Source organism: Balaenoptera musculus, chromosome 15, assembly GCF_009873245.2.
Source record: "Balaenoptera musculus isolate JJ_BM4_2016_0621 chromosome 15, mBalMus1.pri.v3, whole genome shotgun sequence".
Lineage (NCBI taxonomy): Eukaryota > Metazoa > Chordata > Mammalia > Artiodactyla > Balaenopteridae > Balaenoptera > Balaenoptera musculus.
In genome coordinates, this window is record NC_045799.1 from 1,476,874 (window position 1) to 1,496,849 (window position 19,976).

The 19,976-nt window shown below is 60.4% G+C and overlaps 2 protein-coding genes across 4 annotated transcripts in view; one reads left to right on the plus strand and one right to left on the minus strand.

Moving 5' to 3' along the window:
* Positions 1-5,961, plus strand: part of LAMA5 (laminin subunit alpha 5) — a 52,894-nt gene extending 46,933 nt beyond the window's left edge. The window contains exons 59-80 of one of the 3 annotated variants that reach the window (XM_036825571.1): positions 225-404; positions 502-650; positions 729-899; positions 999-1,135; positions 1,221-1,374; positions 1,538-1,671; positions 1,745-1,907; positions 1,979-2,101; positions 2,196-2,344; positions 2,432-2,564; positions 2,638-2,784; positions 2,888-3,018; positions 3,112-3,276; positions 3,363-3,501; positions 3,581-3,726; positions 3,811-4,003; positions 4,095-4,263; positions 4,377-4,526; positions 4,655-4,788; positions 4,862-4,955; positions 5,125-5,244; positions 5,404-5,961. In XM_036825571.1, the coding sequence (XP_036681466.1) occupies positions 225-404; positions 502-650; positions 729-899; positions 999-1,135; positions 1,221-1,374; positions 1,538-1,671; positions 1,745-1,907; positions 1,979-2,101; positions 2,196-2,344; positions 2,432-2,564; positions 2,638-2,784; positions 2,888-3,018; positions 3,112-3,276; positions 3,363-3,501; positions 3,581-3,726; positions 3,811-4,003; positions 4,095-4,263; positions 4,377-4,526; positions 4,655-4,788; positions 4,862-4,955; positions 5,125-5,244; positions 5,404-5,534 (3,212 nt within the window). In that variant the 3' untranslated portion in view covers positions 5,535-5,961. Of the gene's footprint in view, positions 1-224; positions 405-501; positions 651-728; positions 900-998; positions 1,136-1,220; positions 1,375-1,537; positions 1,672-1,744; positions 1,908-1,978; positions 2,102-2,195; positions 2,345-2,431; positions 2,565-2,637; positions 2,785-2,887; positions 3,019-3,111; positions 3,277-3,362; positions 3,502-3,580; positions 3,727-3,810; positions 4,004-4,094; positions 4,264-4,364; positions 4,527-4,654; positions 4,789-4,861; positions 4,956-5,124; positions 5,245-5,403 lie in introns of those variants that run through there. The other 2 variants (XR_005016435.1, XM_036825570.1) reach the window with 2 other exon arrangements.
* Positions 5,962-6,214: 253 nt separating this feature from the next.
* On the minus strand, positions 6,215-12,272 carry ADRM1 (adhesion regulating molecule 1). Its single transcript, XM_036826901.1, has 10 exons — positions 12,167-12,272; positions 11,167-11,380; positions 10,326-10,442; positions 8,865-8,988; positions 8,467-8,553; positions 7,786-7,867; positions 7,322-7,554; positions 6,917-7,074; positions 6,668-6,770; positions 6,215-6,453 (listed from the first exon to the last, which is right to left on the minus strand). The coding sequence occupies exons 2-10, from the start codon at positions 11,377-11,379 to the stop codon at positions 6,347-6,349; spliced, it is 1,224 nt and encodes a 407-aa protein (XP_036682796.1). The 5' UTR covers position 11,380; positions 12,167-12,272; the 3' UTR covers positions 6,215-6,346.
* Positions 12,273-19,976: the final 7,704 nt, after the last annotated feature.

Here is a 19,976-nt window from a genome sequence, read left to right on the forward strand (position 1 = left end):
GACCCAGCTGTGGCGAGAGAGGCTGGCACAGGAGGGGCCGCCTGGGAGAGGACGGAAGGTGCGTTTCCACCGCCCTGAGGCTCTCACGAGATCGGGGACGGGAGTGACATCCCTGTTGCTGGTCTTGGCAGGGGGGTCTTAGTGGTCTCCCCAGATGGGGATGAGGCCCCCCGATGGTCCTCGCTTGCCCCCCGCTGAGCCTGCATGCACACTGCTCGCCGCAGACGAGACAAGCAAGAAGATTGCCCGCGCCAAGGCTGTGGTCACCGAAGCCCAGGACACGGCCGCCCGCGTGCACTCCCGGCTTCAAGACATGCAGAAAAACGTGGAGCGGTGGCAGGGCCAGTACAAGGGGCTGCAGAGCCAGGACCTGGACCGGGTGGTGCTCGACGCAGGCCGCTCAGGTGGGCCCTGGCGTGCGGTGCCCTGACAGAGGGCGGGGCCGCGGTGGGGAGGCCAGGGGCTCAGGGCTGCCTCCCCCCATCCGCTCCCCCCCTGCAGTGTCCACCCTGGAGAAGACGCTGCCGCAGCTGCTGGCCAAGCTGAGCCTCCTGCAGAACCGTGGGACGCACAACGCCAGCCTGGCCCTGTCGGCCAGCATCGGCCGCGTGCGGGAGCTCATTGCCCAGGCCCGGGGTGCTGCCAATAAGGTGGGTGCGAGTGCCAGGGCCAGGTGGGCGTCCTGGAGACCAGGAGGCAGACGCTGATGGGCTGTGCGCCCCCCACAGGTCAAGGTGCCCATGAAGTTCAACGGGAGCTCAGGGGTGCAGCTGCGCACCCCTCGGGACCTCGCCAGCCTCGTCTCTTACACCGCCCTCAAGTTCTACCTGCAGAGCCCGGAGCCGGCACCCGGCCAGGTCGCCGGGGACCAGTTCGTGCTGTACATGGGCAGCCGGCAGGTAGCGGGCGGGCTCGGTGGGCTGGGTGGAGCCGGGCGCCAGGTCGGAGCGGGCGGCCCACACCGGGTCCCTGTCCCCCTGAGTCTCCTGCCACTACAGGCCACCGGCGACTACATGGGTGTGGCTCTGCGTGGCCAGAAGGTGCACTGGGTGTACCGCCTCGGGGAGGCGGGCCCCACGGCCCTCAGCATCGACGAGGACATCGGTGAACAGTTCGCAGCCGTCAGCATTGACAGGTGGGAGGCCCGGCCCCCACGGTGCTCCCCCCCCTGCCAGGCGTGGCCGCGTGTCCACACCTCCCTCTCTTATCTCTGCCCTCAGGACCCTCCAGTTTGGCCATATGTCTGTCACAGTGGAGAATCAGATGGTCCAAGAGACCAAGGGTGATACGGAGGCCCCTGGGGCCGAAGGGCTGCTCAGTGTGCAGCCTGATGACTTTGTCTTCTACGTGGGAGGCTACCCTGGCAACTTCACGGTGAGCCCGGTGCGGCCTGGGTGCGCGGCCACCCTGCCCTGCACCCCTGTCCGAGGAAGTCCTGCTCAGGGTCTGGCTTCAGTCCGTCGCGCTGTAGCCCGAGTTCCTCCCCTTGGGTCTGTCCTGGGCGGGGAGGCTCCCTGACCGTGCGCTGTGCCCGCAGCCCCCCGAACCCCTGCGCTTTCCCGGCTACCGGGGCTGCATCGAGCTGGACACGCTGAACGAGGAGGTGGTCAGTCTCTACAACTTCGAGAAGACCTTCCAGCTGGACACAGCCGTGGATAAGCCTTGTGCCCGGTATGTGCGGCCTGAGCCCCCCTCACCCCGACTCAGCCCACCCTCGGCTGACCCTGCCCGCTCTGACCTGCAGCTCCAAGTCGACCGGGGACCCCTGGCTCACGGACGGCTCCTACCTGGACGGCTCCGGCTTCGCCCGCATCAGCGTGGAGAGCCAGCTCAGCAACACCAAGCGCTTCGACCAGGAGCTGCGGCTTGTGTCCTACAGCGGCATCATCTTCTTCATGCGGCACCAGGCACGTCCTCCATCCTCACGGCCCGGCCCGCCAGCCCGCCCGGCCCACGCTGACCCTCCCCTCCCCCCCAGGACCAGTTCCTGTGCCTGGCCGTGCGGGAGGGCAGCCTCGTGTTCCTCTACGACTTCGGCGCGGGCCTGAAGGAGGCCGACCCGCTGCAGCGCCCGCCGCCTCTGACCACGACCAGCAAGGCGGTAGGGCTGGGCTCGGGGTGGGGGCCCGGCGTGGGAAGGGGCAGGGGGGTCGCAGCTCGCCCTGAAGGTACCAGCCCGCGCTGGCGCTTCCCAGATCCAGGTGTTCCTGCTGGGGGGCAGCCGGAAGCGCGTGCTGGTGCGCGTGGAGAGGACCACGGTGTTCAGTGTGGAGCAGGGCCACGCGCTGGAGCTGGCCGGTGCCTACTATCTGGGGGGCGTGCCAGCCCCCCAGCTGCCCCCGAGGTGAGCCCCGGCCCCGGCGGGCGGGCGCGGTGGGCAGGGCCCGGGGGAGGCCGCCCCTGACGCTCGTCCCGCGGACCGTCCCCGCAGCCTGCGGCGGCTCTTCCCCTCCGGAGGCTCGGTGCGCGGCTGCATCAAGGGCATCAAAGCTCTGGGCAAGTACGTGGATCTCAAGAGGCTGAACACGACGGGTATCAGCTCCGGCTGCACCGCCGACCTGCTGGTGAGCCCCCTCCCTCCCCCAGCTGCGCGCCTTCTCCGGCCACCGCGGGCCCTCACGGTCGCCTTGCCCGCAGGTGGGACGGGCCATGACTTTCCATGGCCACGGCTATCTGCGCCTGGCGCTCCCCAGCAACGCCGTGCCCGTCACGGGCAACGTCCACTCCGGCTTCGGCTTCCGCAGCAGCCAGGACAGCGCTCTGCTCTTCCACCGAGAGTCCCCAGTGCGTCCGCCCACCCCCTCTGGGGCAGCAGGGCGGGGCTGGTGGCCCGAGGGAGGGAGTCTGGGCCCCCGGCCTGGCCCGCTGACCCAGCCACTGTCCCCAGATCGGGCCATGCGAGGTGTCCCTGCAGCAGGGCCACGTGACCCTCCGGCTTGCAAGGACTGAGGTGAAAACGCGACGGGGCTTTGCCGATGGGGCCCCCCATTATGTCACTTTCTACAGCAACGCCACAGGGTGAGTCCGGCTTACCTGGCCTCTCCAGGGAGGGGGCGCAGTAGAGCCGGGGGGCGGGGGGCAGGGTGGGGGAAACACTGCTCTCCCCGCCAGGGTCTGGCTCTATGTGGACGACCAGCTTCAGGAGATGAAGTCCCACCTGGAGCCGTGGTCCCAGCTCCAGCGTGAGGGGTCGAGTCAGCTCTTCCTGGGGGGCTTGCCCAAGTCCGACGCCCTCCGTAACTTCAGTGGCTGCATCAGCAACGTATTCGTGCTGCGGTGAGCTGAGTGGGCCTCGGGAGGGCTGGCGACGACCCGCTGGCCCGGCCCAGCACTGACCCGCGTGTACCCCCTGCCCTCCGCAGGCACCTGGGGCCGCAGCGCGTGCTTGACCTGCAGCAGAACCTGGAGGGCATCAACGTGAGCTCAGGCTGCGTCCCGGCCCCTCACACCCAGGCCCCAGAGCAGAGCCCGCGAGGACTGCGGGCCACGGTGTCTCGGAAGGTGGGGGCGTGGGGCTGGGGTAGGCAGAAGGTGGCCTCCATGCATTCCTGCATTTCCTCATCCCCATCTGACCCCCCAGGCCTCCCGCCGCAGCCGGCAGCCCGCCCAGGACGCTTCCTGCTCACCAGCCTCGCCCCTCAGGGCCATACGAGACGCCTACCAGTTTGGGGGTCCCCTGTCCAGTTACCTGGAGTTTGCACACATCCCGCCCCCCACCAGTGACTGGTAAGGCCAGGGGCGGCAGTGGGGAGAGGGGGCTGCTGGGGGGAGGGGGGCAGCCCGAGGCTGATGCCCCCGCCTGGCTTCCAGGTCGCAGCTTTCCATGCTCATCCGCCCGCATGCCCCCCGAGGGCTCCTGCTCCTCGCTGCCCCTCTGACGGCCAGCAGCCCTTCCCTAGCCCTCTTCCTGAGCCACGGACGCTTTGTCGCTCAGACCGAAGGCCCTGGGCCCCAGCTCCGAGTCCAGAGCCGCCAGCGTTCACGGACTGGCCGGTGGCATACAGTGAGGGGCTGGGGAGAGGGGACGCAGGGGCGGGGCGGGGCGGGGCGGTGGCCCTGGGAGCTCCCATCCTGATGTGCCTTCCCATTCCCAGGTGTCTGTGCGTTGGGAGAAGACTCGGATCCAGCTGGTGACGGACGGGGTCTGGGCCCAGAGCCAGGAGGGGCCGGGCCAGCGGCACCAGGGGGAGGAGGGCCCCCGGCCACACACTCTCTTTGTGGGGGGCCTCCCTGCTGGTGGCCACAGCCCGCAGCTCCCGGTGAGAACCACCTCGCCCCAGCTTCCCACCCCTGCCCCGCTGGACACTCTCCGCCCTCCTCAGCACCCCAGGGACCTGACCCAAGTCACCCCCTGTGCCCACACAGTGGCCATCAGGCGCTCCGGTTCAGTGGTTGTGTGAAGAGACTGAGGTTGGACGGGCAGCTCCTGGGGGCTCCCCACCCGGGTGGTGGGGCCACACCCTGCTTCTCAGATCCCCTGGAGAAGGGCCTGTTCTTTGCAGGCAGCGGAGGAGCCATCACTCTAGGTCTGTCCCCTGCCGGCGTCCCCCAGTCCCCTACGTGCCTGGGCTGGGGTGGGAGTGATGCCCAGAACGGGGTGGGGGGGGGTGGCCTGGGGCCGAGGCCTTCCTTCTCTCACGGCCCCTCCCTGCAGACACCCTGGGGGCCACACTGCCTGACCTGGGCCTGGAGCTGGAGGTGCGGCCCCAGACAGCCACCGGCCTTGTCTTCCACTTGGGTCGGGGCCTGGCGCCCCCCTACCTGCAGCTGCGGGTGCTGGGGAGGCAGGTAAGCAGGTTGGGCCGCAGCCTCAGGGCGAGATTGGGGTTGGTAGGGCCCTCCTGACCCGCTGCCGCCCCAGGTCCTGCTGCGGGCAGACGATGGTTCAGGCGAGTTCTCCACACTGGTGACGCTCCCCGAGGCACTGTGTGATGGGCGGTGGCACCGCCTAGCAGGTGAGCTGGGCCCTCCTGACCCCACCCCCGCTGGGGGCAGCTGCAGACCCCTGGGGTGGGGGGGCGGGCCGGGACTCAAAAGCGGGAGCAAAGGGGCAAAGGGCCCCTGGCCCTGTGGCTGGTGAGGGGCCCCCCCCCGCCCCGGCCACAAGGAACCTGTGCCCGGCAGTGACCAAAGGCGGGAACAGGCTGCAGCTGGAGGTGGACCTGCAGAGCAACCACACCCTGGGCCCCGCGCCGGCCGCCTCGGCTGACGCCCCGGTGCCGCTGTACCTCGGGGGCCTGCCTGGTGAGTGTGGCCTCGGCCTGGGGGCAGGGGGAGGGAGGAAGGCTGCCCCTGGGGACCAGGCACCGGGGTCACCCTGCTTTCCAGCCCAGCGGGGAGACCGAGGCCTGGTGGGATGCCGGCCTCTGCTCCGACCCGTCTCCCTCCCTCCCCCACCCCCAGATCCCTGGACGCGGCCTCCTGCCTACCGCGGCTGCATGCGGAACCTGGTGGTGAACCAGGCCCTGGTCTCCTGGCCTCGCACTGCGGGCGTGCAGGGGGCAGTGGGGGCCGGCGGCTGCCCAGCCACGTAGCACAGCTGCCCCTCTGGGACCCCAGCCACCAGCTGCAGCAGCCAGGAGAGAGGGTCTTCAGAGCCCCCAGGCCCGGAGCCCCCAGGCAGGCCGCCCCATCGGGCAGGGTCCTGCCCCCGGAACCCCCAGCCCCTCCACAAAACTTGCTGACAACACCGCCCTCGGCCGACTTTTTAGATCAAGTTTGTGTATGTTTGTTTATGTAGACTCCAGATTCTCCGGGCGATGAGTCTTATTTCTGGGAATGGTTTAAGTTATGTCTGACTTTCTAAGGGAAAGGGTAAAACACTGCAAAATGGGGGTTCTATACTTTTTATCTTTCAGTTTAATTATGAAATTTCCCTTCCACCAATTTTTAATGGGAGATCTGTAAGTAAGTCATTCGTCCCTGCTTCTTGAAACAAAAATTAAAGTCACTTCTGTGTAACCGAGTGTCGACTTTAACTGGAGGAAAAGCAAAGCAGTCCAGTGGGTCTGGAGGCCCGCGGCGAGCAGGGCACTCACGTGGGGAGACCCTCCCTCAGCACGGCTGTCCCTCAAAGTCAGTCAGTCAGAACCGGGACCTGGAGGGGCTTCCCACACCAGCTCCCATCTGGCTGATGACTGACTGACTGACTGATGATTGACAGGGGGACGGACGGGGCGTCGCACCCCACCCCGGGCACGCAGACAAACCAGAGTTGGCAGATAAAAGAAAAGACTTTTATTGATTAGCAAGTTGGGACAGAGGGGAGTGGGGTGCGATCACTAACGCCGCTACCGAGGCCGCACGAGCTGGAACGCCGCCCTTCCGACAGCGGCGACCGAACCTCTTAATCTAAGCTCATGTCCTCCTCCTCCTCTTTCTTGCCCTTGCCGTCGCCCTCCTGCTGCTCGGGGCTGGCACTGTTCTGCATGGCTTTGGCAAAGGCTTCCACGTCTAAAACGAAGTGAAAAGCACGAGGTGACCTTCCTAGACCCTGGCTTGGCCCTGCTGACCAGAGGGCTGGGAGGTGAAAACCAGATGGAGGCCAGGGCCAGCGGGACAAGCCACCTCGTGCTCCACAAATGGGGAAGGCCTTTGCTTTCAAATGCAAGGAGAAAAACCACCTCTGCCTCAACAGTGGCAGAGAGGCGGAGGGGCAAGTACTTACCGCCCTTGTTGGCGGCCTCCACGGCCTCTGCGGGCAGCCCAAACTGGCACATGAGGGGGCCCAGCTGCCCCGAGGCCAAGGCCGCGCTGAACATGCCCAGGGCCTGCAGGGAAGAGCCAGGCGCCTGAGTCCATGCAGAGAACTGGGGGAGCCGCAGGGGCAGGGGCGCTCAGCGCTGGGGGACCGTGCTGCAGTGGGCAGTGTCCCCCACTCCGAGCGCACAGCGGGGCGCCCGGGCCACGCGTCTACCTGCTGGAACTGGGGCGAGGTCAGCGTGTTCTGGATCTCCTCCGCGGTCTGCGGCAGCGACTCCCCGGACGGCAGGTAGGGCAGCAGGCGCTCCTGGACATCCGCGTTGGCAAGGATGGGGGCCATGATCTCGGGCGTCAGCACGCTGGCCAGGTCCACTAGGGCACAAGCAGGCGGCCATCAGCGGCTGGGGGCCAGCCCAGATGCCCACTCAGGAGGACAGTGACAGACTCCAAGCTGCAGAACTGCCGGGCGTGGCGAGGTGAGGTGAGGAAGAGGTGACACGTGCAGGGCAGCAGCTCGGCCCGGGGACATGCTTGGGCCCGTGCCTTGGAAAGCCAGCGGGCGGGCAGGGGGCAGCAGGCACCTTCACCCCCCAGCCTGGAGCCGAGGAGCACGTGTTACCTTGCTGGCTGCCTCCTGGCCCGGCCGGCACGTTCATGGTGGCTAGAATGCTCTGAAGGTCGCTCAGCTGGATGGGCTGGGTTGGGCTGGCTGCCGTGCCGGTTCCATTACCTGAACTGGGTGCGGGGCTCGGGCTGGCCGTTGAGGCAGCTGCTGGAGCGGAGGGGGCTGGGGTGGCGCGGGTGGAAGAGGTGGTGGAGGACGGGGTGACCGCTGCCGACTGGCTCCGGGAGCTGGGAAGAGCGAGGCCAGCACTGGAGCGGCTACGCGCCCACCAAGGCGCCACAACGCGTCGGTCCTGCCCCAGACATCCTCGTGCTGCCAGGACCCCAGGAAGAGCCTGAACCACGAAAAAGGATGGACCCTCCCCAGATGCCTATTTTGCCCTTCGGCACCTCCTACGTCCGGCCCCCGTGAAGGAGGGGACACTCGGCCACGCCAGAGTGCGCGGGCGTGAGGCTCACCTGGACGAAGAGCTGCTGGCTGGAGGCCCTCCGCTCCCCAGTAAGCTGGCCAGGCCCGGCCCCGTCAGCGCCCCCAGGCCACCTACCAGGAGCAAGGAGACGCAGCTCAGACACCACGCCCAGCTGGAGAGCCCTGCACCCCCGCCAAAGAGCAGAAAGGCCCCGCACTAAAGCCAGCGGGCGAGCAGGGGAGGTGGTGACCACAGCGGGCCTGCGGGGGCCCAGGAGCAGCGACTACTCAGGTGCGTCCTGGCCGCTGAACCTGCTAAATCAGATCAGTTCTCCATCCCGTGACCCTACTAACGCACCTGGGTTCAAGGTAACATGGAGTTCAAATCCCGTACAAAGTAACCAGCGTTTCCAAAGTGTCCCAGAAACACAACCCGAGCCCGACAGGAGCTGGCAGCAGGCAGGCCAACCCAGGAGACCAGGGCCCCGAGCACGCGTCCTCGGGCCCGGCACCTCAGCCAGCCGTGCTCCCCTGAGGTACGGAACTGGCTCCTCCCCGGGGGCCCTGGAAGGCCTTGCCCACCCAGCTCCCAGGTCAAACCCTAAGGCAAACCAGCCCCCTCCCCAGGGAGGCCAGGGCACAGAACATTCCCAGGCGTCGCTCAGAACCGATCAGAAGCTGCAAGTTGCCCAACTGCTAACAGAGGCTCCCGCGGGCCCTCGGCCCCTTACCCAGCCCTCCGAGGCCGGCGGGTCCGATGAGCTGCATGAGCTGGCTGTGGCTCATGTTTCCCAGCAGGCTCTGCAGGCCGCCCTCGCCTGGAAGACAGGAGGCGCTCAGGCCCGGGCCTCCAGCCGTGCGCACGCCCGCCGCCACGGTCCAGGCGCCGGCCCCCGTCTCGGCTGCCCCGGACTGTGCGGCGAGCGTCCCCCGACACGAGCCAGCGCAGCAGGGCTCGTACACCGCTTCACCACGTGGAGATGGGAGCACCGAGGGGGAACTGCCGAGAGGAGCTTCTAACCTGGACACCTCTACGTCCGTTTAAAAGCCACCGGCCCGCACCACCAGGGATCCACGCGGGCGGAAACCTACTCTGCCCTCACCGCACATCCGGGAAGGTGACCATTACCGCCCAGCGCAGACAGCTCGTGGCCTCCGCTCCCACTCGCCCCCAGGGCTCCGGGCATCGGCGGGTTGTTCAGATACTCGTTGACCTTCCGGCAGTGCTCCTCGTCCTGGTCCGTCTTGGGCTCCTGTGGGGAGGACACGGCAGCAGGCGCAGCTGAGCGGCCCACCCAGCAACAACCATGCTGACGAGGGGCCTGAGGCCCCGAGACGTGGCCACCCGTCTGCGGTCACAGCAAGGAGAGGCCCCGGCGGCGTGCACGGGGGCAGCAGCCCGATGTGCCCACTGGGGCTGTGCTAACACCCGTTTTACAGGTGGGGAGACGAAAGCACTAGGAGCGCTCAGCACAGGGCAACACCCTGACCCTCCAGACGCGGTCCTTTCCGCGACGCTCTAAAACCGCAAATCCTTCAACACGTGTACTGCCGTGAAATAACCCTGCTACCACGCCGCTGTCCACCGGCCAGCCCGTGGCCCTCCAGGGTTAGCTGGGCACTGACTACGGGCACCTGGGTGTGGGCAGGGGGGCATCAGGCAGCACCACCCTGCGGGCACCCCCAGAGCTGCGAGACGAAGCACCCACGACTCACTTCTCCAAGAGTCACTGAGTGTGTGTGCAGGGGGCCTGCAGGGTCACGGGTGGGGGCCGGGGGAGGCACACAGACACAGCCCTACGCTCAGGGCAGAGGGAGGGGAGCAGAAAACGCAGTGGGTGGTGCGAGTCTGACAACTTTTCTCGGCGAAACTGTGGAGAAACAAGCTCTACACCAGCGACTGGCAAACCACGACCCCATCTGTCTTTGCAAATAAAGTTTTACTGGAACGTGGCTGCGCCCATCCATTTCCTTCCGGCCCAGGGCCACCGTCACACGACTTCAGCAGGCGCGACACAGCCCATCCAGCCCACAAAGAGGAAAACCTTTCCTGCCCTGTTCTAGAAGGTGCTGGCGGGAGGGCAGCAGTCCAACCTCTGTCAAAACTACAAACGCAGGTGCATACCCACTGCACAAGCAAGTCCACTTCCAGTGGGTACGAGGACGGCCTGGTGCACTGCCACCCAGAGACCCCCAGAGCACACCACGGGAGAAGAGGCAGGACAGGGACACCACACGGGCTCACCCCTGCTTTTGGTCCAGGCTGCTCATGACCCTGGAGGGAGGGGCCACTGGGAGACGAGCAAACCACAGGCAGAGACAGGACCCAGCCCGGACATCACTCCTGGCGGTCAGCCAGGGAATTCCATCCTCGAAAGGGCACCCAAAGCCCAGCTACAAGTGTCTGGACTGGGGAGCCTGTCCCCAGTGCCCCGCACCACAAGGCGATACACTGGAATCCTTAGGTTCCATGGCAAGCGAGGTCAGCACCAGCTGGTCTGTGAAAGCGAATTCTACCATCCGGTGAACAAGCTTCTAACCTAATTTTATGACAGGAAGAAAAGACAAAATGCAAACAAAACCTACTTACCTGCATCCAAAAGAAGAGCCGTTTGGACCCTGCCTTGAACTTGAGCACGTAGACCCTCCCGCTGGGGCACTGAGGCACGCGCTTGAACTCACAGTCGTCGGGGAAGATGATCAAATCCTACAGAGAGCAGCAGACAAGCAGAGTCAGCTCCACGAAAACAGCACTGCGGAGCCCCAGAACCTCCAGGAAAACAGGCTGGCCCCTGTGCCTAAGTGCGTGCGGGTGGGGGGAGAGGACACGGGACACAGACGGCAGCAAGTCGCCAAGCCCGTCACCAGCAGGGTCTCTGCAGGGCAGACAAACGAGGACCTGAGGCACCGTACGAAGGTCATGAGGGCCAGGAGAGGGGCTCGGTGCTGAACAGGGAAGGAGGGCTTCCGGCGCCTGAAGGATTTTTAACAGAGACGTTTTGGGAGCAACATTCCAAGATGAATTAAAAAGTCAACTCTGACCTGCTCTCGAACCTAACGAGAAACGATTTAGTCTGCAGAACAAAGAACGCTAAATAAGATGACTGCTAAAGAAAGCTTTCTGGAGGGCTGTAATAAAGGTTAGGATTTTTACATGGTTTCTCCAATTCTAGGCACCTAATTTTCAGTTTTAAACATACATACACAGACGGGAGAAATCTATATAATCATTGAGACCAGGAAGCCCCACAGGCAAGAGAAAACAGCTGATGAGGGCACTAAACTAATGGATCCACGCATCCCACCAACACACTCCAAAGTGTGAACAGCTGCTCTGTGCCCAGAGCATGGTGCCCTCCTGTAAGAACCACGCTGTCCTGACGACCCGGACGGGAGTCCTTAGGACGAGGTTCAGGCTCCCAGACACTTACGTCTTCCACATTCCCCGATGTCCTGTCTTTCCAGCAAAAGTGAATGAGGGAGTCATCCGTCTGCTGAATGTACACAAGCCCTTTCCGTTTATCTGGGGTGACCGTAGTTCCTTTCAATGACATTTTTCCGGCCCGAAACTCCACCAAGTACTTGTTGGAGGACCCACGGGAGCCTGGCACCAGGCTTGGAAACAGAGCGCCTGAAGTCGTCATCCTGAAAGAGGGACCAGCGTGCAGAGCCGGTCACTACCGTGGACCTCCTAACTACGGTCGCTACCGTAGCACCTCCAGATGCTACGCTGGAACTGGAACGGGCAGAGGGAAAGGGCCTCTCTCTGAAGCCCAGGCTGTCCCCTGCTGGGAGCAAGGGGACAGGCCTCAGCCGCCCAACAGCTGCTGCCGAACTCCTCCTGCGGTGGACCGACCCCACGGTACCTGAGCCCGTGGAGCCAGGTCCCCAGCTTCTCGTGGTCCTCAAACAACGAAATTTACCTCTGCATCTAGACCCCATCACAGCGGGAGACCCTCGCCAACACCATCTTCCGTACTTTTTAAATAAACTGTCCTTTAACCTGCGGCTCCGAAAGATTTAAAACCTCTAGCTGGGCAGGCACACCACTAACACACTGAATGGGAGACCACACTTGGGCCTAAACCTAGTTTCCATCGGACACACCGCCGGTAAACTGCAGCGCGGCCGGCTCGCTCCCTTCGGAGAAAACCCGAGCACCTGGGGAAACGCAGACCCGCGGCCGGCCGACCCGCTCCCACCCGCAGGCCCCACCGCCCGACGCCCTCGGCTACGGCCGCGGCAGGCCCGGGGCGGCGGCTGAGCTGCCCGAGACTCGGGCCCCTAGAACGCCCGCCCGCGCTCGGCCCCCGACCCGGTCCCCGGCCTCTCCGGCCCCCGCCGACCCGGCACCCGCCCGGGGGCCGCCGAAGGCACAGGCCCCGCCCCTGGCCGCCTCCGTAACCGTCCCCGCCCCCGGCGACCCCGCACCTGGGCCGCGCCGAGACTCAGCAGAGAGGCGCCGTCACGGATTGCTCTTCCTCCTCGGCGCCTGCCGGGCCCCGCCGGAAACCCCCGCTTGCCCCGCCCCGCCTACCGCTCTCGCCGCCGATTGGGCCCCTTCCGGTGAGGGACGGGCGCTGGCCCGCGGGCGATTGGCGAGGGTGGCCGCCCATCGCGCCGCCAGACCCGCCCCCGTGCCGGCGTCTCTCTTCCGGCGGAAGCGCGGGCCGGCAGCGTGCGGGCCAGAGCGGCCTCTATTGTTGCTGTGTCATAGGGGCGCGGCGGCGGCCCCTGGCGGCGGCGCCGGGAACGGCGAGGCGGGCGCGGGCCGAGCGGTGGGCATTGGACCCGGGACCCCAGGACCGCGGGACTGGCCGAGCGGGGGCACCTGCGGGGAGCGGGGCGGGGTCTCTCAGGTTCGCGTCCCGGGGGGAAGGTGACCGACTGCAGTCCCGGACGCTGGCGCGTGGGCCCAGCGCCCTCCGGACGAGCGGTGGTCTCGTGGGGGCGCGTGCGGCGCACAACGCGGGGTTTAGGCAGTGGTCCGGCCCCGCGCCCCCAGACCCCGCTCAGTAACTGCCCCCCATCCTCCCCGGGTCCTGGGGGTCCCCCAGACCCCCTATAACGGTGACGACATGGCTGCCCCCCTATCGTCCCCTGGGCCCTGGGGGGGGGGTCCCCCAGCCCTCCCCACAGTAGTGATGACATTACTGCCCTCCATCCTCCCCAGACCCACCTATAACAGCGCCGTCGCGGCTGCCCGCTCATTCCCTGTCTGATGTGTGCAGTCAGAACAGAGTGAAGGCAGCTGCCCTCCACAAACCTGGACTAGATAAATGTAAAGCACTGCCCTCCCACTGCTTTTGTTTTCCCCATCATTTACATCTCTGTACATTTCTGCAGAGCAGAACACACACACCTGGAGCAATGTGCCCTCCCAGCCCCACACTGACAGTGACATGTGACTCCCTGCTCCAGGAGTGCCTGATTTACTATCAATCTGTGTGTACATAAAATTTGTTTTTAAGCTTTTTATGAAAGGTATAAAAGTGAAAAGTATTCTTTTATGCAACATTGTTTTTTTTATTCATGTTGACACATGTATCTCTAACCCATCCATTTTAACTCCTGTATGATATTCTGATGGATGGAATACCACAAGTTCTGTATCCATTGTTTTGTGATCTAAAGATTCACTAATTTTTTTTTTTTAATTAATAGCTACTTTATTTATTTATTTATTTAGCTGTGTTGGGTCTTTGTTTCGTGCGAGGGCTTTCTCTAGCTGTGGCAAGTGGGGGCCACTCTTCATCGCGGTGCGCGGGCCTCTCACTATCGCGGCCCCTCCCGTTGCGGGGCACAGGCTCCAGACGCGCAGGCTCAGCAATCGTGGCTCACGGGCCTAGTTGCTCCGCGGCATGTGGGATCTTCCCAGACCAGGGCTCGAACCCGCGTCCCCTGCATTGGCAGGCAGACTCCCAACCACTGTGCCACCAGGGAAGCCCTAATTTTTTTTTTGTTACAGAAAATCGAGCTGTTTTTCATTTTAAAATATTACTTGTGTTAATAAGAAATGCGTTTGTTATTTTTAAATTAGTTAATACTTATTTTAAAATGTCTAATGTGGTAAATATCCATAGATAAAACCCACATAACACAAAAGTTCTGTGGGGTTCTTGATAATTTTTGAGAATCTAGAGGATTCCAGAGACCAAAGCGGTGGGAACGGTGAGCGTGAAGCAATTCTGTGACCTGTGACCACGGTCACCACCCCCGCAGCAATACCGTCCTGGGCCTTGTGAAACCAGGCAAGAAAACAGTAAGAAAACCAATCTGGCTTCCCTGAGAAGGGGCCAGCAGGCAGGTGTCACTTGTCCAAAGTCTTGAAAAGTTAAAAAGCTGCCACCAGAGGCCACAGGGAAGCCAACCTTCCAGAACCTGGAGATGGTGCTTCCCTTCCGGGCAGTGACCTCAGAGGGGCCCCAAATGCACATCTCCTCTCCCCGAGCCAAGGGAGCCTGTGCCCTGGGAGGGCTCAAAAAACAAAGCTTTATACACTTTCACTAGTTTCTGTGAAAAATCTACAGTAAGGAAACAAGCTACAGGTAGACGGGCATCATGGGGGCCAGTCCGAGCGCCCACCCCAGCGTGGGCTCTGTGAACCCAGCCTGTCTCCCTGAGCCTCAGCGCCTCCCTCAGGTGAAAGGCAGGGGGTGCAGCGACTGCGGACACAGGGGTGGCAACAAGGAAGCTGGCAAGGACGCGCCCAAACGTCTCATAAGGAAGGTGTACAGGTGGCCTGACATGCAGGAAAGGGTGGTGGATGGCATTATTCATAAGGAAAACGCAAATTAAAACACACCTATTAGAATGGCTAAAAAAAAAAAGGAAAAAGAAAATTGACAATCCTAAGTGCTGTGGAGTCTTTGGTGTTGGAAATACAAAATGGCACACGGCCACTCGAGAAAACACTTTGGCAGGTGCTTTTGTTGTTGTTGTGTTCTTTTTCTTTGTTTAACAATAGATTTTCTTTTTTAGAGCAATTGTAGGTTCACACCAAAACTGAGCAGAGAGTATAGCGTTCCCACACAACCCCACAGGCCTCCTCACCATCCACATGCCCACCAGAGCGGTGTGTTTGCTACAATCCATGCTCCTACGTGGACACCTCATGTCCCCAAGGGTCCCGAGTTTACATCAGGGTCCATGCTTCGTCTTGAATCCACGGGTCACACAAATGCTTAGTGACGTGTGTCCATTATAGCATCCTACAGGGCATCTTCCCTACCCTGAAAATCCTCTGTGCTCTGCTTTGTCCTTCCCTCCCTCTTCCGTAACCCCTGGCGACCACCGATTTTTTTTTTCCAATTTGTTTTTATTGTGGTAAAATAACACATAACAGAAAATTTACCATCCTAATCATCTTTAAATGTACAGTTCAGTGGTAGTAAATACATTCATGATGCTGTGAAGCCATCACCACCATCCATCTTCAGACTTTTCATTTTGTAAAACTGAAACTGTCTGCATTAGACACTGACTCCCCACCCGCTCTGTCCCCGACCCCAGCACCATTCTACCTTCTGTCCCTACGAATCTGACTACCCTCAGTACCTCCTATATATGAAATTGCAACCGTACTTGTCTTTTGTGACTAGCTTTTTTTCACTTAGCATAATATCCTCGAGTTTTAATCTGTGCTGTAGCACATGTCAGAATTTCCTTCCTTTTTAAGGCTGAATAATCTTCCGCTGTATGTACGTCTACCCCACATTTTGCTTATCCATTCATCAGTGCATGGATGCTTGGGTTGTTTCCACGATTCAGCTATTGTGAATAATGCTGCTATGAACATGACTGAACAAATATTGCTTCAAGGCCCTACTTTCAATTTTGGGGGGCAAATACTCAGAAATAGAATGCTGGATCATATGGCAATTCTATTATTAATTTTTTGAGGAACCGCCATACTGTTTGCCACAGTGGCTGTATCATTTTATTCCTACAAACAGTGCACAAGGGTTCCTGTTTCTCCACATCCTTGCCAAAACTTGTTTTCTGGATTTTTTGGCTTTTTTTTTTTTTTTTTTTTTTAATACTAGCCATCCTAATGGGTATGAGGTGGTGTCTCGTTGTAGCTTTGATTTTCATTTCTCTGATGATTAATGATGTTGAGCATGTTTTCACATGCTTATTGGCCATTGGTATATCTTCTTTGGAAAAATGTTTATTCAAGTCCTTTGCCTATTTTTGAATCAGGTTTTTTTTTGTTGTTGTTATTGAGTTTTAGGAGTTCTCTATATATTCTAGATATTAATCTGCTATCAGATGTTTGATTTGCAAATATTTTCTCCCATTGCCTTTTTACTCTGATGCTAGTGTCTGATGCACAAAATGTGTTTAAATTTTCATGAAGTCCAACTTGTCTATTTTTTTTTTTCTCTTGTTGCCTGTGCCTTCGGTGTTATATCCAAGAAATAACTGCCAAGTCCAAATTTGTGAACTCTGTGCTCTATATTTTCTTCTAAGAGTTTTATTGTTTAGGTCTCACATTTAGATCTTTGATCCCTTCTGAGTTAATTTTCGTATATGGTGTGAGGTCAGGATTAATTCTGTTCTTTGGCATGTAAATATCCAGTTTTCCCAACACCATTTGTTGAAAAGACAGTCCTTTCCCACTTAAACTATATATGTTGATTGTGACGATGGTTACAAGATGGTATGAATCTGTCAACTGCACACAAGGATGAGTTTCACTGTAGGTCAAGGTTTGAATTCCACATCCTCTACTTACCTGCTCTGAAACCTCAGGCAAGCCCACATTCCTGCGCCTCCCCTTCCTCCTCGATGGGTCAGACTGGATGGTAATTGTGGAGATTAAGCACCCAGGACACCAGGCCCGGGCTCTGGCAGGGCTGATGCTCTGTGGTCCCCACAGTCGGACACCATGGCCATGGTGGAGCCCCACATCTATGCAGCTGGGCATTCCCAGGACATTAAAGTCGTGAGGACAGTCTGTCCCTCTGCCAGGAGCCACCGTGGCTACTGGGATCACCACCTCCTCTCAGCTCACCCTCCTGGGAAGCGCACAGCTGCTGGGCACCTAGGGCAGCAGGTTGGGCACAGGGACCTCTGAGTCAAGCGAACACTGTGTTCTGGGCATTCCGTTGCTTCCAGCAACAGGCTCCAATCCCCAGGAGGGAAGAGAGTCCATCAGAGATCCTCGCTGCCCAGAGAACCAGACCCCTTCATCCATCTCATGTGCCCCTGAGCCCCCTCTTCGCTGTAACAAGCAGTTTTCTGAAACAATCCGTTAACTGGGCCAGTCCTACAGAACACACAGGCCGAACGTCTGATGCCTGGTCTCAAGGACACATCCACAGCTGATTTGCAGTCCTTTCCAGAGAGGCCAGAGCAGCAGACAGTGAAAAATTGTTCAGTACAAAACAAATGTCAACTACCACCCATTTGCAAAGAATCTCTATTCAGGGCTAGGGTTTAACATTTATCTCCACAGATCTGTCCGGTCCTCCCAAAAAATCTGAGAATGGTTGATTCTGTTTATATAGAGGAATATTGACAGTTATTACGTGTTATAAAATTATAACAATAAATCCATTTCACTACGTGTTTTCTTGCCTGACGTTTTCGTGCTGCACGGATAGGACGAACAGTGTTCGTGGGACAATGGAGGAAGGACCCTGTCTGTGCGTTGTCACCCTCTGCAGAGACCAAGCAGCCCTTCACCAGACGTTTGGCCCAGGGTGGTCGGTTCACAAAGACGGAATGGAGCAGTGCATCCAGCTGAGGGCTGACGGTCCAGGAAACTCGTACCGAGAAATACCAAAATGGCATTTTCACTTTGCGAAGAAACCGACACTGAGAACGTACAAGATAGGCCCAAAGATGACGTGTATTGAGGGAAACACCACTTGATATCCTGCAGGTCTGGTGACAGGCCCTTTTATCAGGGGACTCCAATCTTCACACCCACTTTGGACATAGGAAGATCCTTTGGAAGATGAAGCCAGGACCAGCAGGAACTCTCTGTTGACTGAACTCTCCTGCAGGGCCGATATCTCCACACAGGACGCAAGGCTTCACCAAGCAGCCCCCTCCCCTTCTAGGGTGCAAGGGTCAACAGGAGGAGGGCTATTCTCGCTTCTGATTTTTGGAAGCTTATTAGCATTTTTTTTTTCTTAATAAATTTATTTATTTTTTATTTTTTGGCTGCGTTGGGTCTTTGTTGCTGTGCGCGGGCCCTCTCCGGTTGCAGCGAGCGGGGGCTACTCCTTGCTGCAGTGCGCAGGCTTCTCATTGTAGTGGCTTCTCTTGTTGCAGAGCACGGGCTCTAGGCACACGGGCTTCAGTAGTTGTGGCACGCGGGCTCTAGAGCGCAGGCGCAGTAGTTGTGGCTTACGGGCTTAGTTGCTCTGAGGCAGGTGGGATCTTCCCAGGCCAGGGCTCGAACCCATGTCCCCTGCATTGGCAGGTGGACTCTCAACCACTGCACCACCAGGGAAACCTGCTTATTAGCATTTTAAACGATGTCTTCATTTCATTGTTCTTGGTGGATACGTGAGACTTGCCAAACCTGTAAATCCCCAGCTCCGCGGGGAGCACTTTTTCCCAGGAGCAGGTGTCCTGAGAGGCAGCTTCTTGCTGGGGCGACCCGGAGGGCTGGCTGGCTCGCGGGAGACGCCCGGCCCTTCTCTCGTCCCGTTCTGATTTCCTGGCCTCAGGTCCTGACGAGGACCCAGCAAGCAGATGGCAACGCCTCCAGCCGGACAGCTCCACGCTCACTGGCACAAGTGGCCGGCAGCATCGGCCCGGGCGCCCAGAGGCCGTCGGCGCTGTACTGGGTTCTTCTCCCCGTGTTTCGGGAAGATCCTTCCACAATCCCAAGCATCATCCTTGGGGACAGAGTATGAAAGGGAGACCGTGGCCAAGAAAACCATCGGAGCTGGTCCTCAGGGGCCCTGCCTGGGGCCACTGCCGGCTTCCGTTTCCTTGCGGAGGCTGTGCCGCTGCCCTGCGAAGACCCGTGAGCCTGTAAAGGAGCAGAGGTCCGCCTGGCACCTTCGTTTCACCCCTTCCAGAGCCACCATGCTATACCCTGGAGCGTCCTGGCTTTCGCGGCAGCCCAGAGTGGCCGAACGCGGTGATGCCCGTGAGGGCCGGGGCCTGCTTCTCCGATGCCTTCTCACGACCGGGGCCCGCAGCCGGCCGGCCAGTGCTGGGGATGCCCTGACCCTTGACCCCGCCGGGGAGAGAAGCACCACCCCTGGGACGGACCTGGGTGGCACAGCGACCCAGACACGACCGTCGGTCGCCCACAGCGGGCGGCCTGTTAAATCAGGCCAGCACCGGCGTGCACAGGACAGTTCTCTCGTCCATGAAACATACTCTGAGACGTCAGCCCGGCAAACTCTCCAGTGGCTCTCAGTAAACGTGCACTGAGTCGATGGACGTGTGACTGGCTCCTACCTTCAAGGGGGAGCAAAATCAAAATACGAAGTTCTTCGGGTAAAGCGTGCTCTACTTTTCATCCCACAAGGACGTTCTGAGTTACAAGACGGCTCCAAAAAGCACCCGGGCCCTACCTCAAAGCCACCGTCGCAAACTGGGGGCCAACAACGAGGCCACCACTTTCCACACGGGCCAAACACATCGGTTGTGGGAGGGCGTCCTTTAAAAAGCAAACTCCACTGAAAAACTCTTTACTAGAGAGAAACACCCAACATCCCAGTGTGTCACGGCGGCCAAGTTGAGGGGGCAGCTCTGGTGGGTGTTAGCATCTGTGGACACGGTGGTTAAAGGATCATAACGGCCATGCTTTGAGGCCATCGGCCGTCCTGCCCTTTCTCCTTTGACTCTTGAATCGGGTGCGAAGGAAGCGGCTACTGGGGCCACGTGGATCTGACCTCAGGGAGGACCTAGAGGTGCAAACCTTACGGTAAATTACTGGAAGTGGTGAGACATGGGATAGTCCACGGAGGTTGTCAAACTGCCCTAAACACTGTTGCTCTAAATGCGCCCTGGGTCCCCCCCACGTTCCCTGGACAAGGAGCCCAGCCCCGCCGCCGCCGCCGCCGCCGCCTCCCGACCAGAGGCACAGGACTCCCCATCCTGACGACCCGCTGTGTCAACACCTCCGCTCCGCACGACGTCAAGACCACACAACCTCGGGGGCTTCTGTGCGTCACCGGCGGCCCCACTCGGGTCCCCTCGAGCAGGGGCGCTGGGGTTCGACCCCGATACCACGCCTCGGGTTTCCGAAGCTACAGAATCAAGCCTT

Excerpts from the sequence above, each read along its gene's own strand:
- ADRM1 (XM_036826901.1), bottom strand. The coding sequence starts at position 11,379 with ATGACGACTTCAGGCGCTCTGTTTCCAAGCCTGGTGCCAGGCTCCCGT. Across the intron at positions 10,443-11,166 it reads CATCGGGGAATGTGGAAGAC|GATTTGATCATCTTCCCCGA; the intron begins GTAAGTGTCTGG and ends TGCTCTCTGTAG. Across the intron at positions 8,554-8,864 it reads CGAGCTGTCTGCGCTGGGCG|GCGAGGGCGGCCTGCAGAGC; the intron begins GTAATGGTCACC and ends CCTGTCTTCCAG.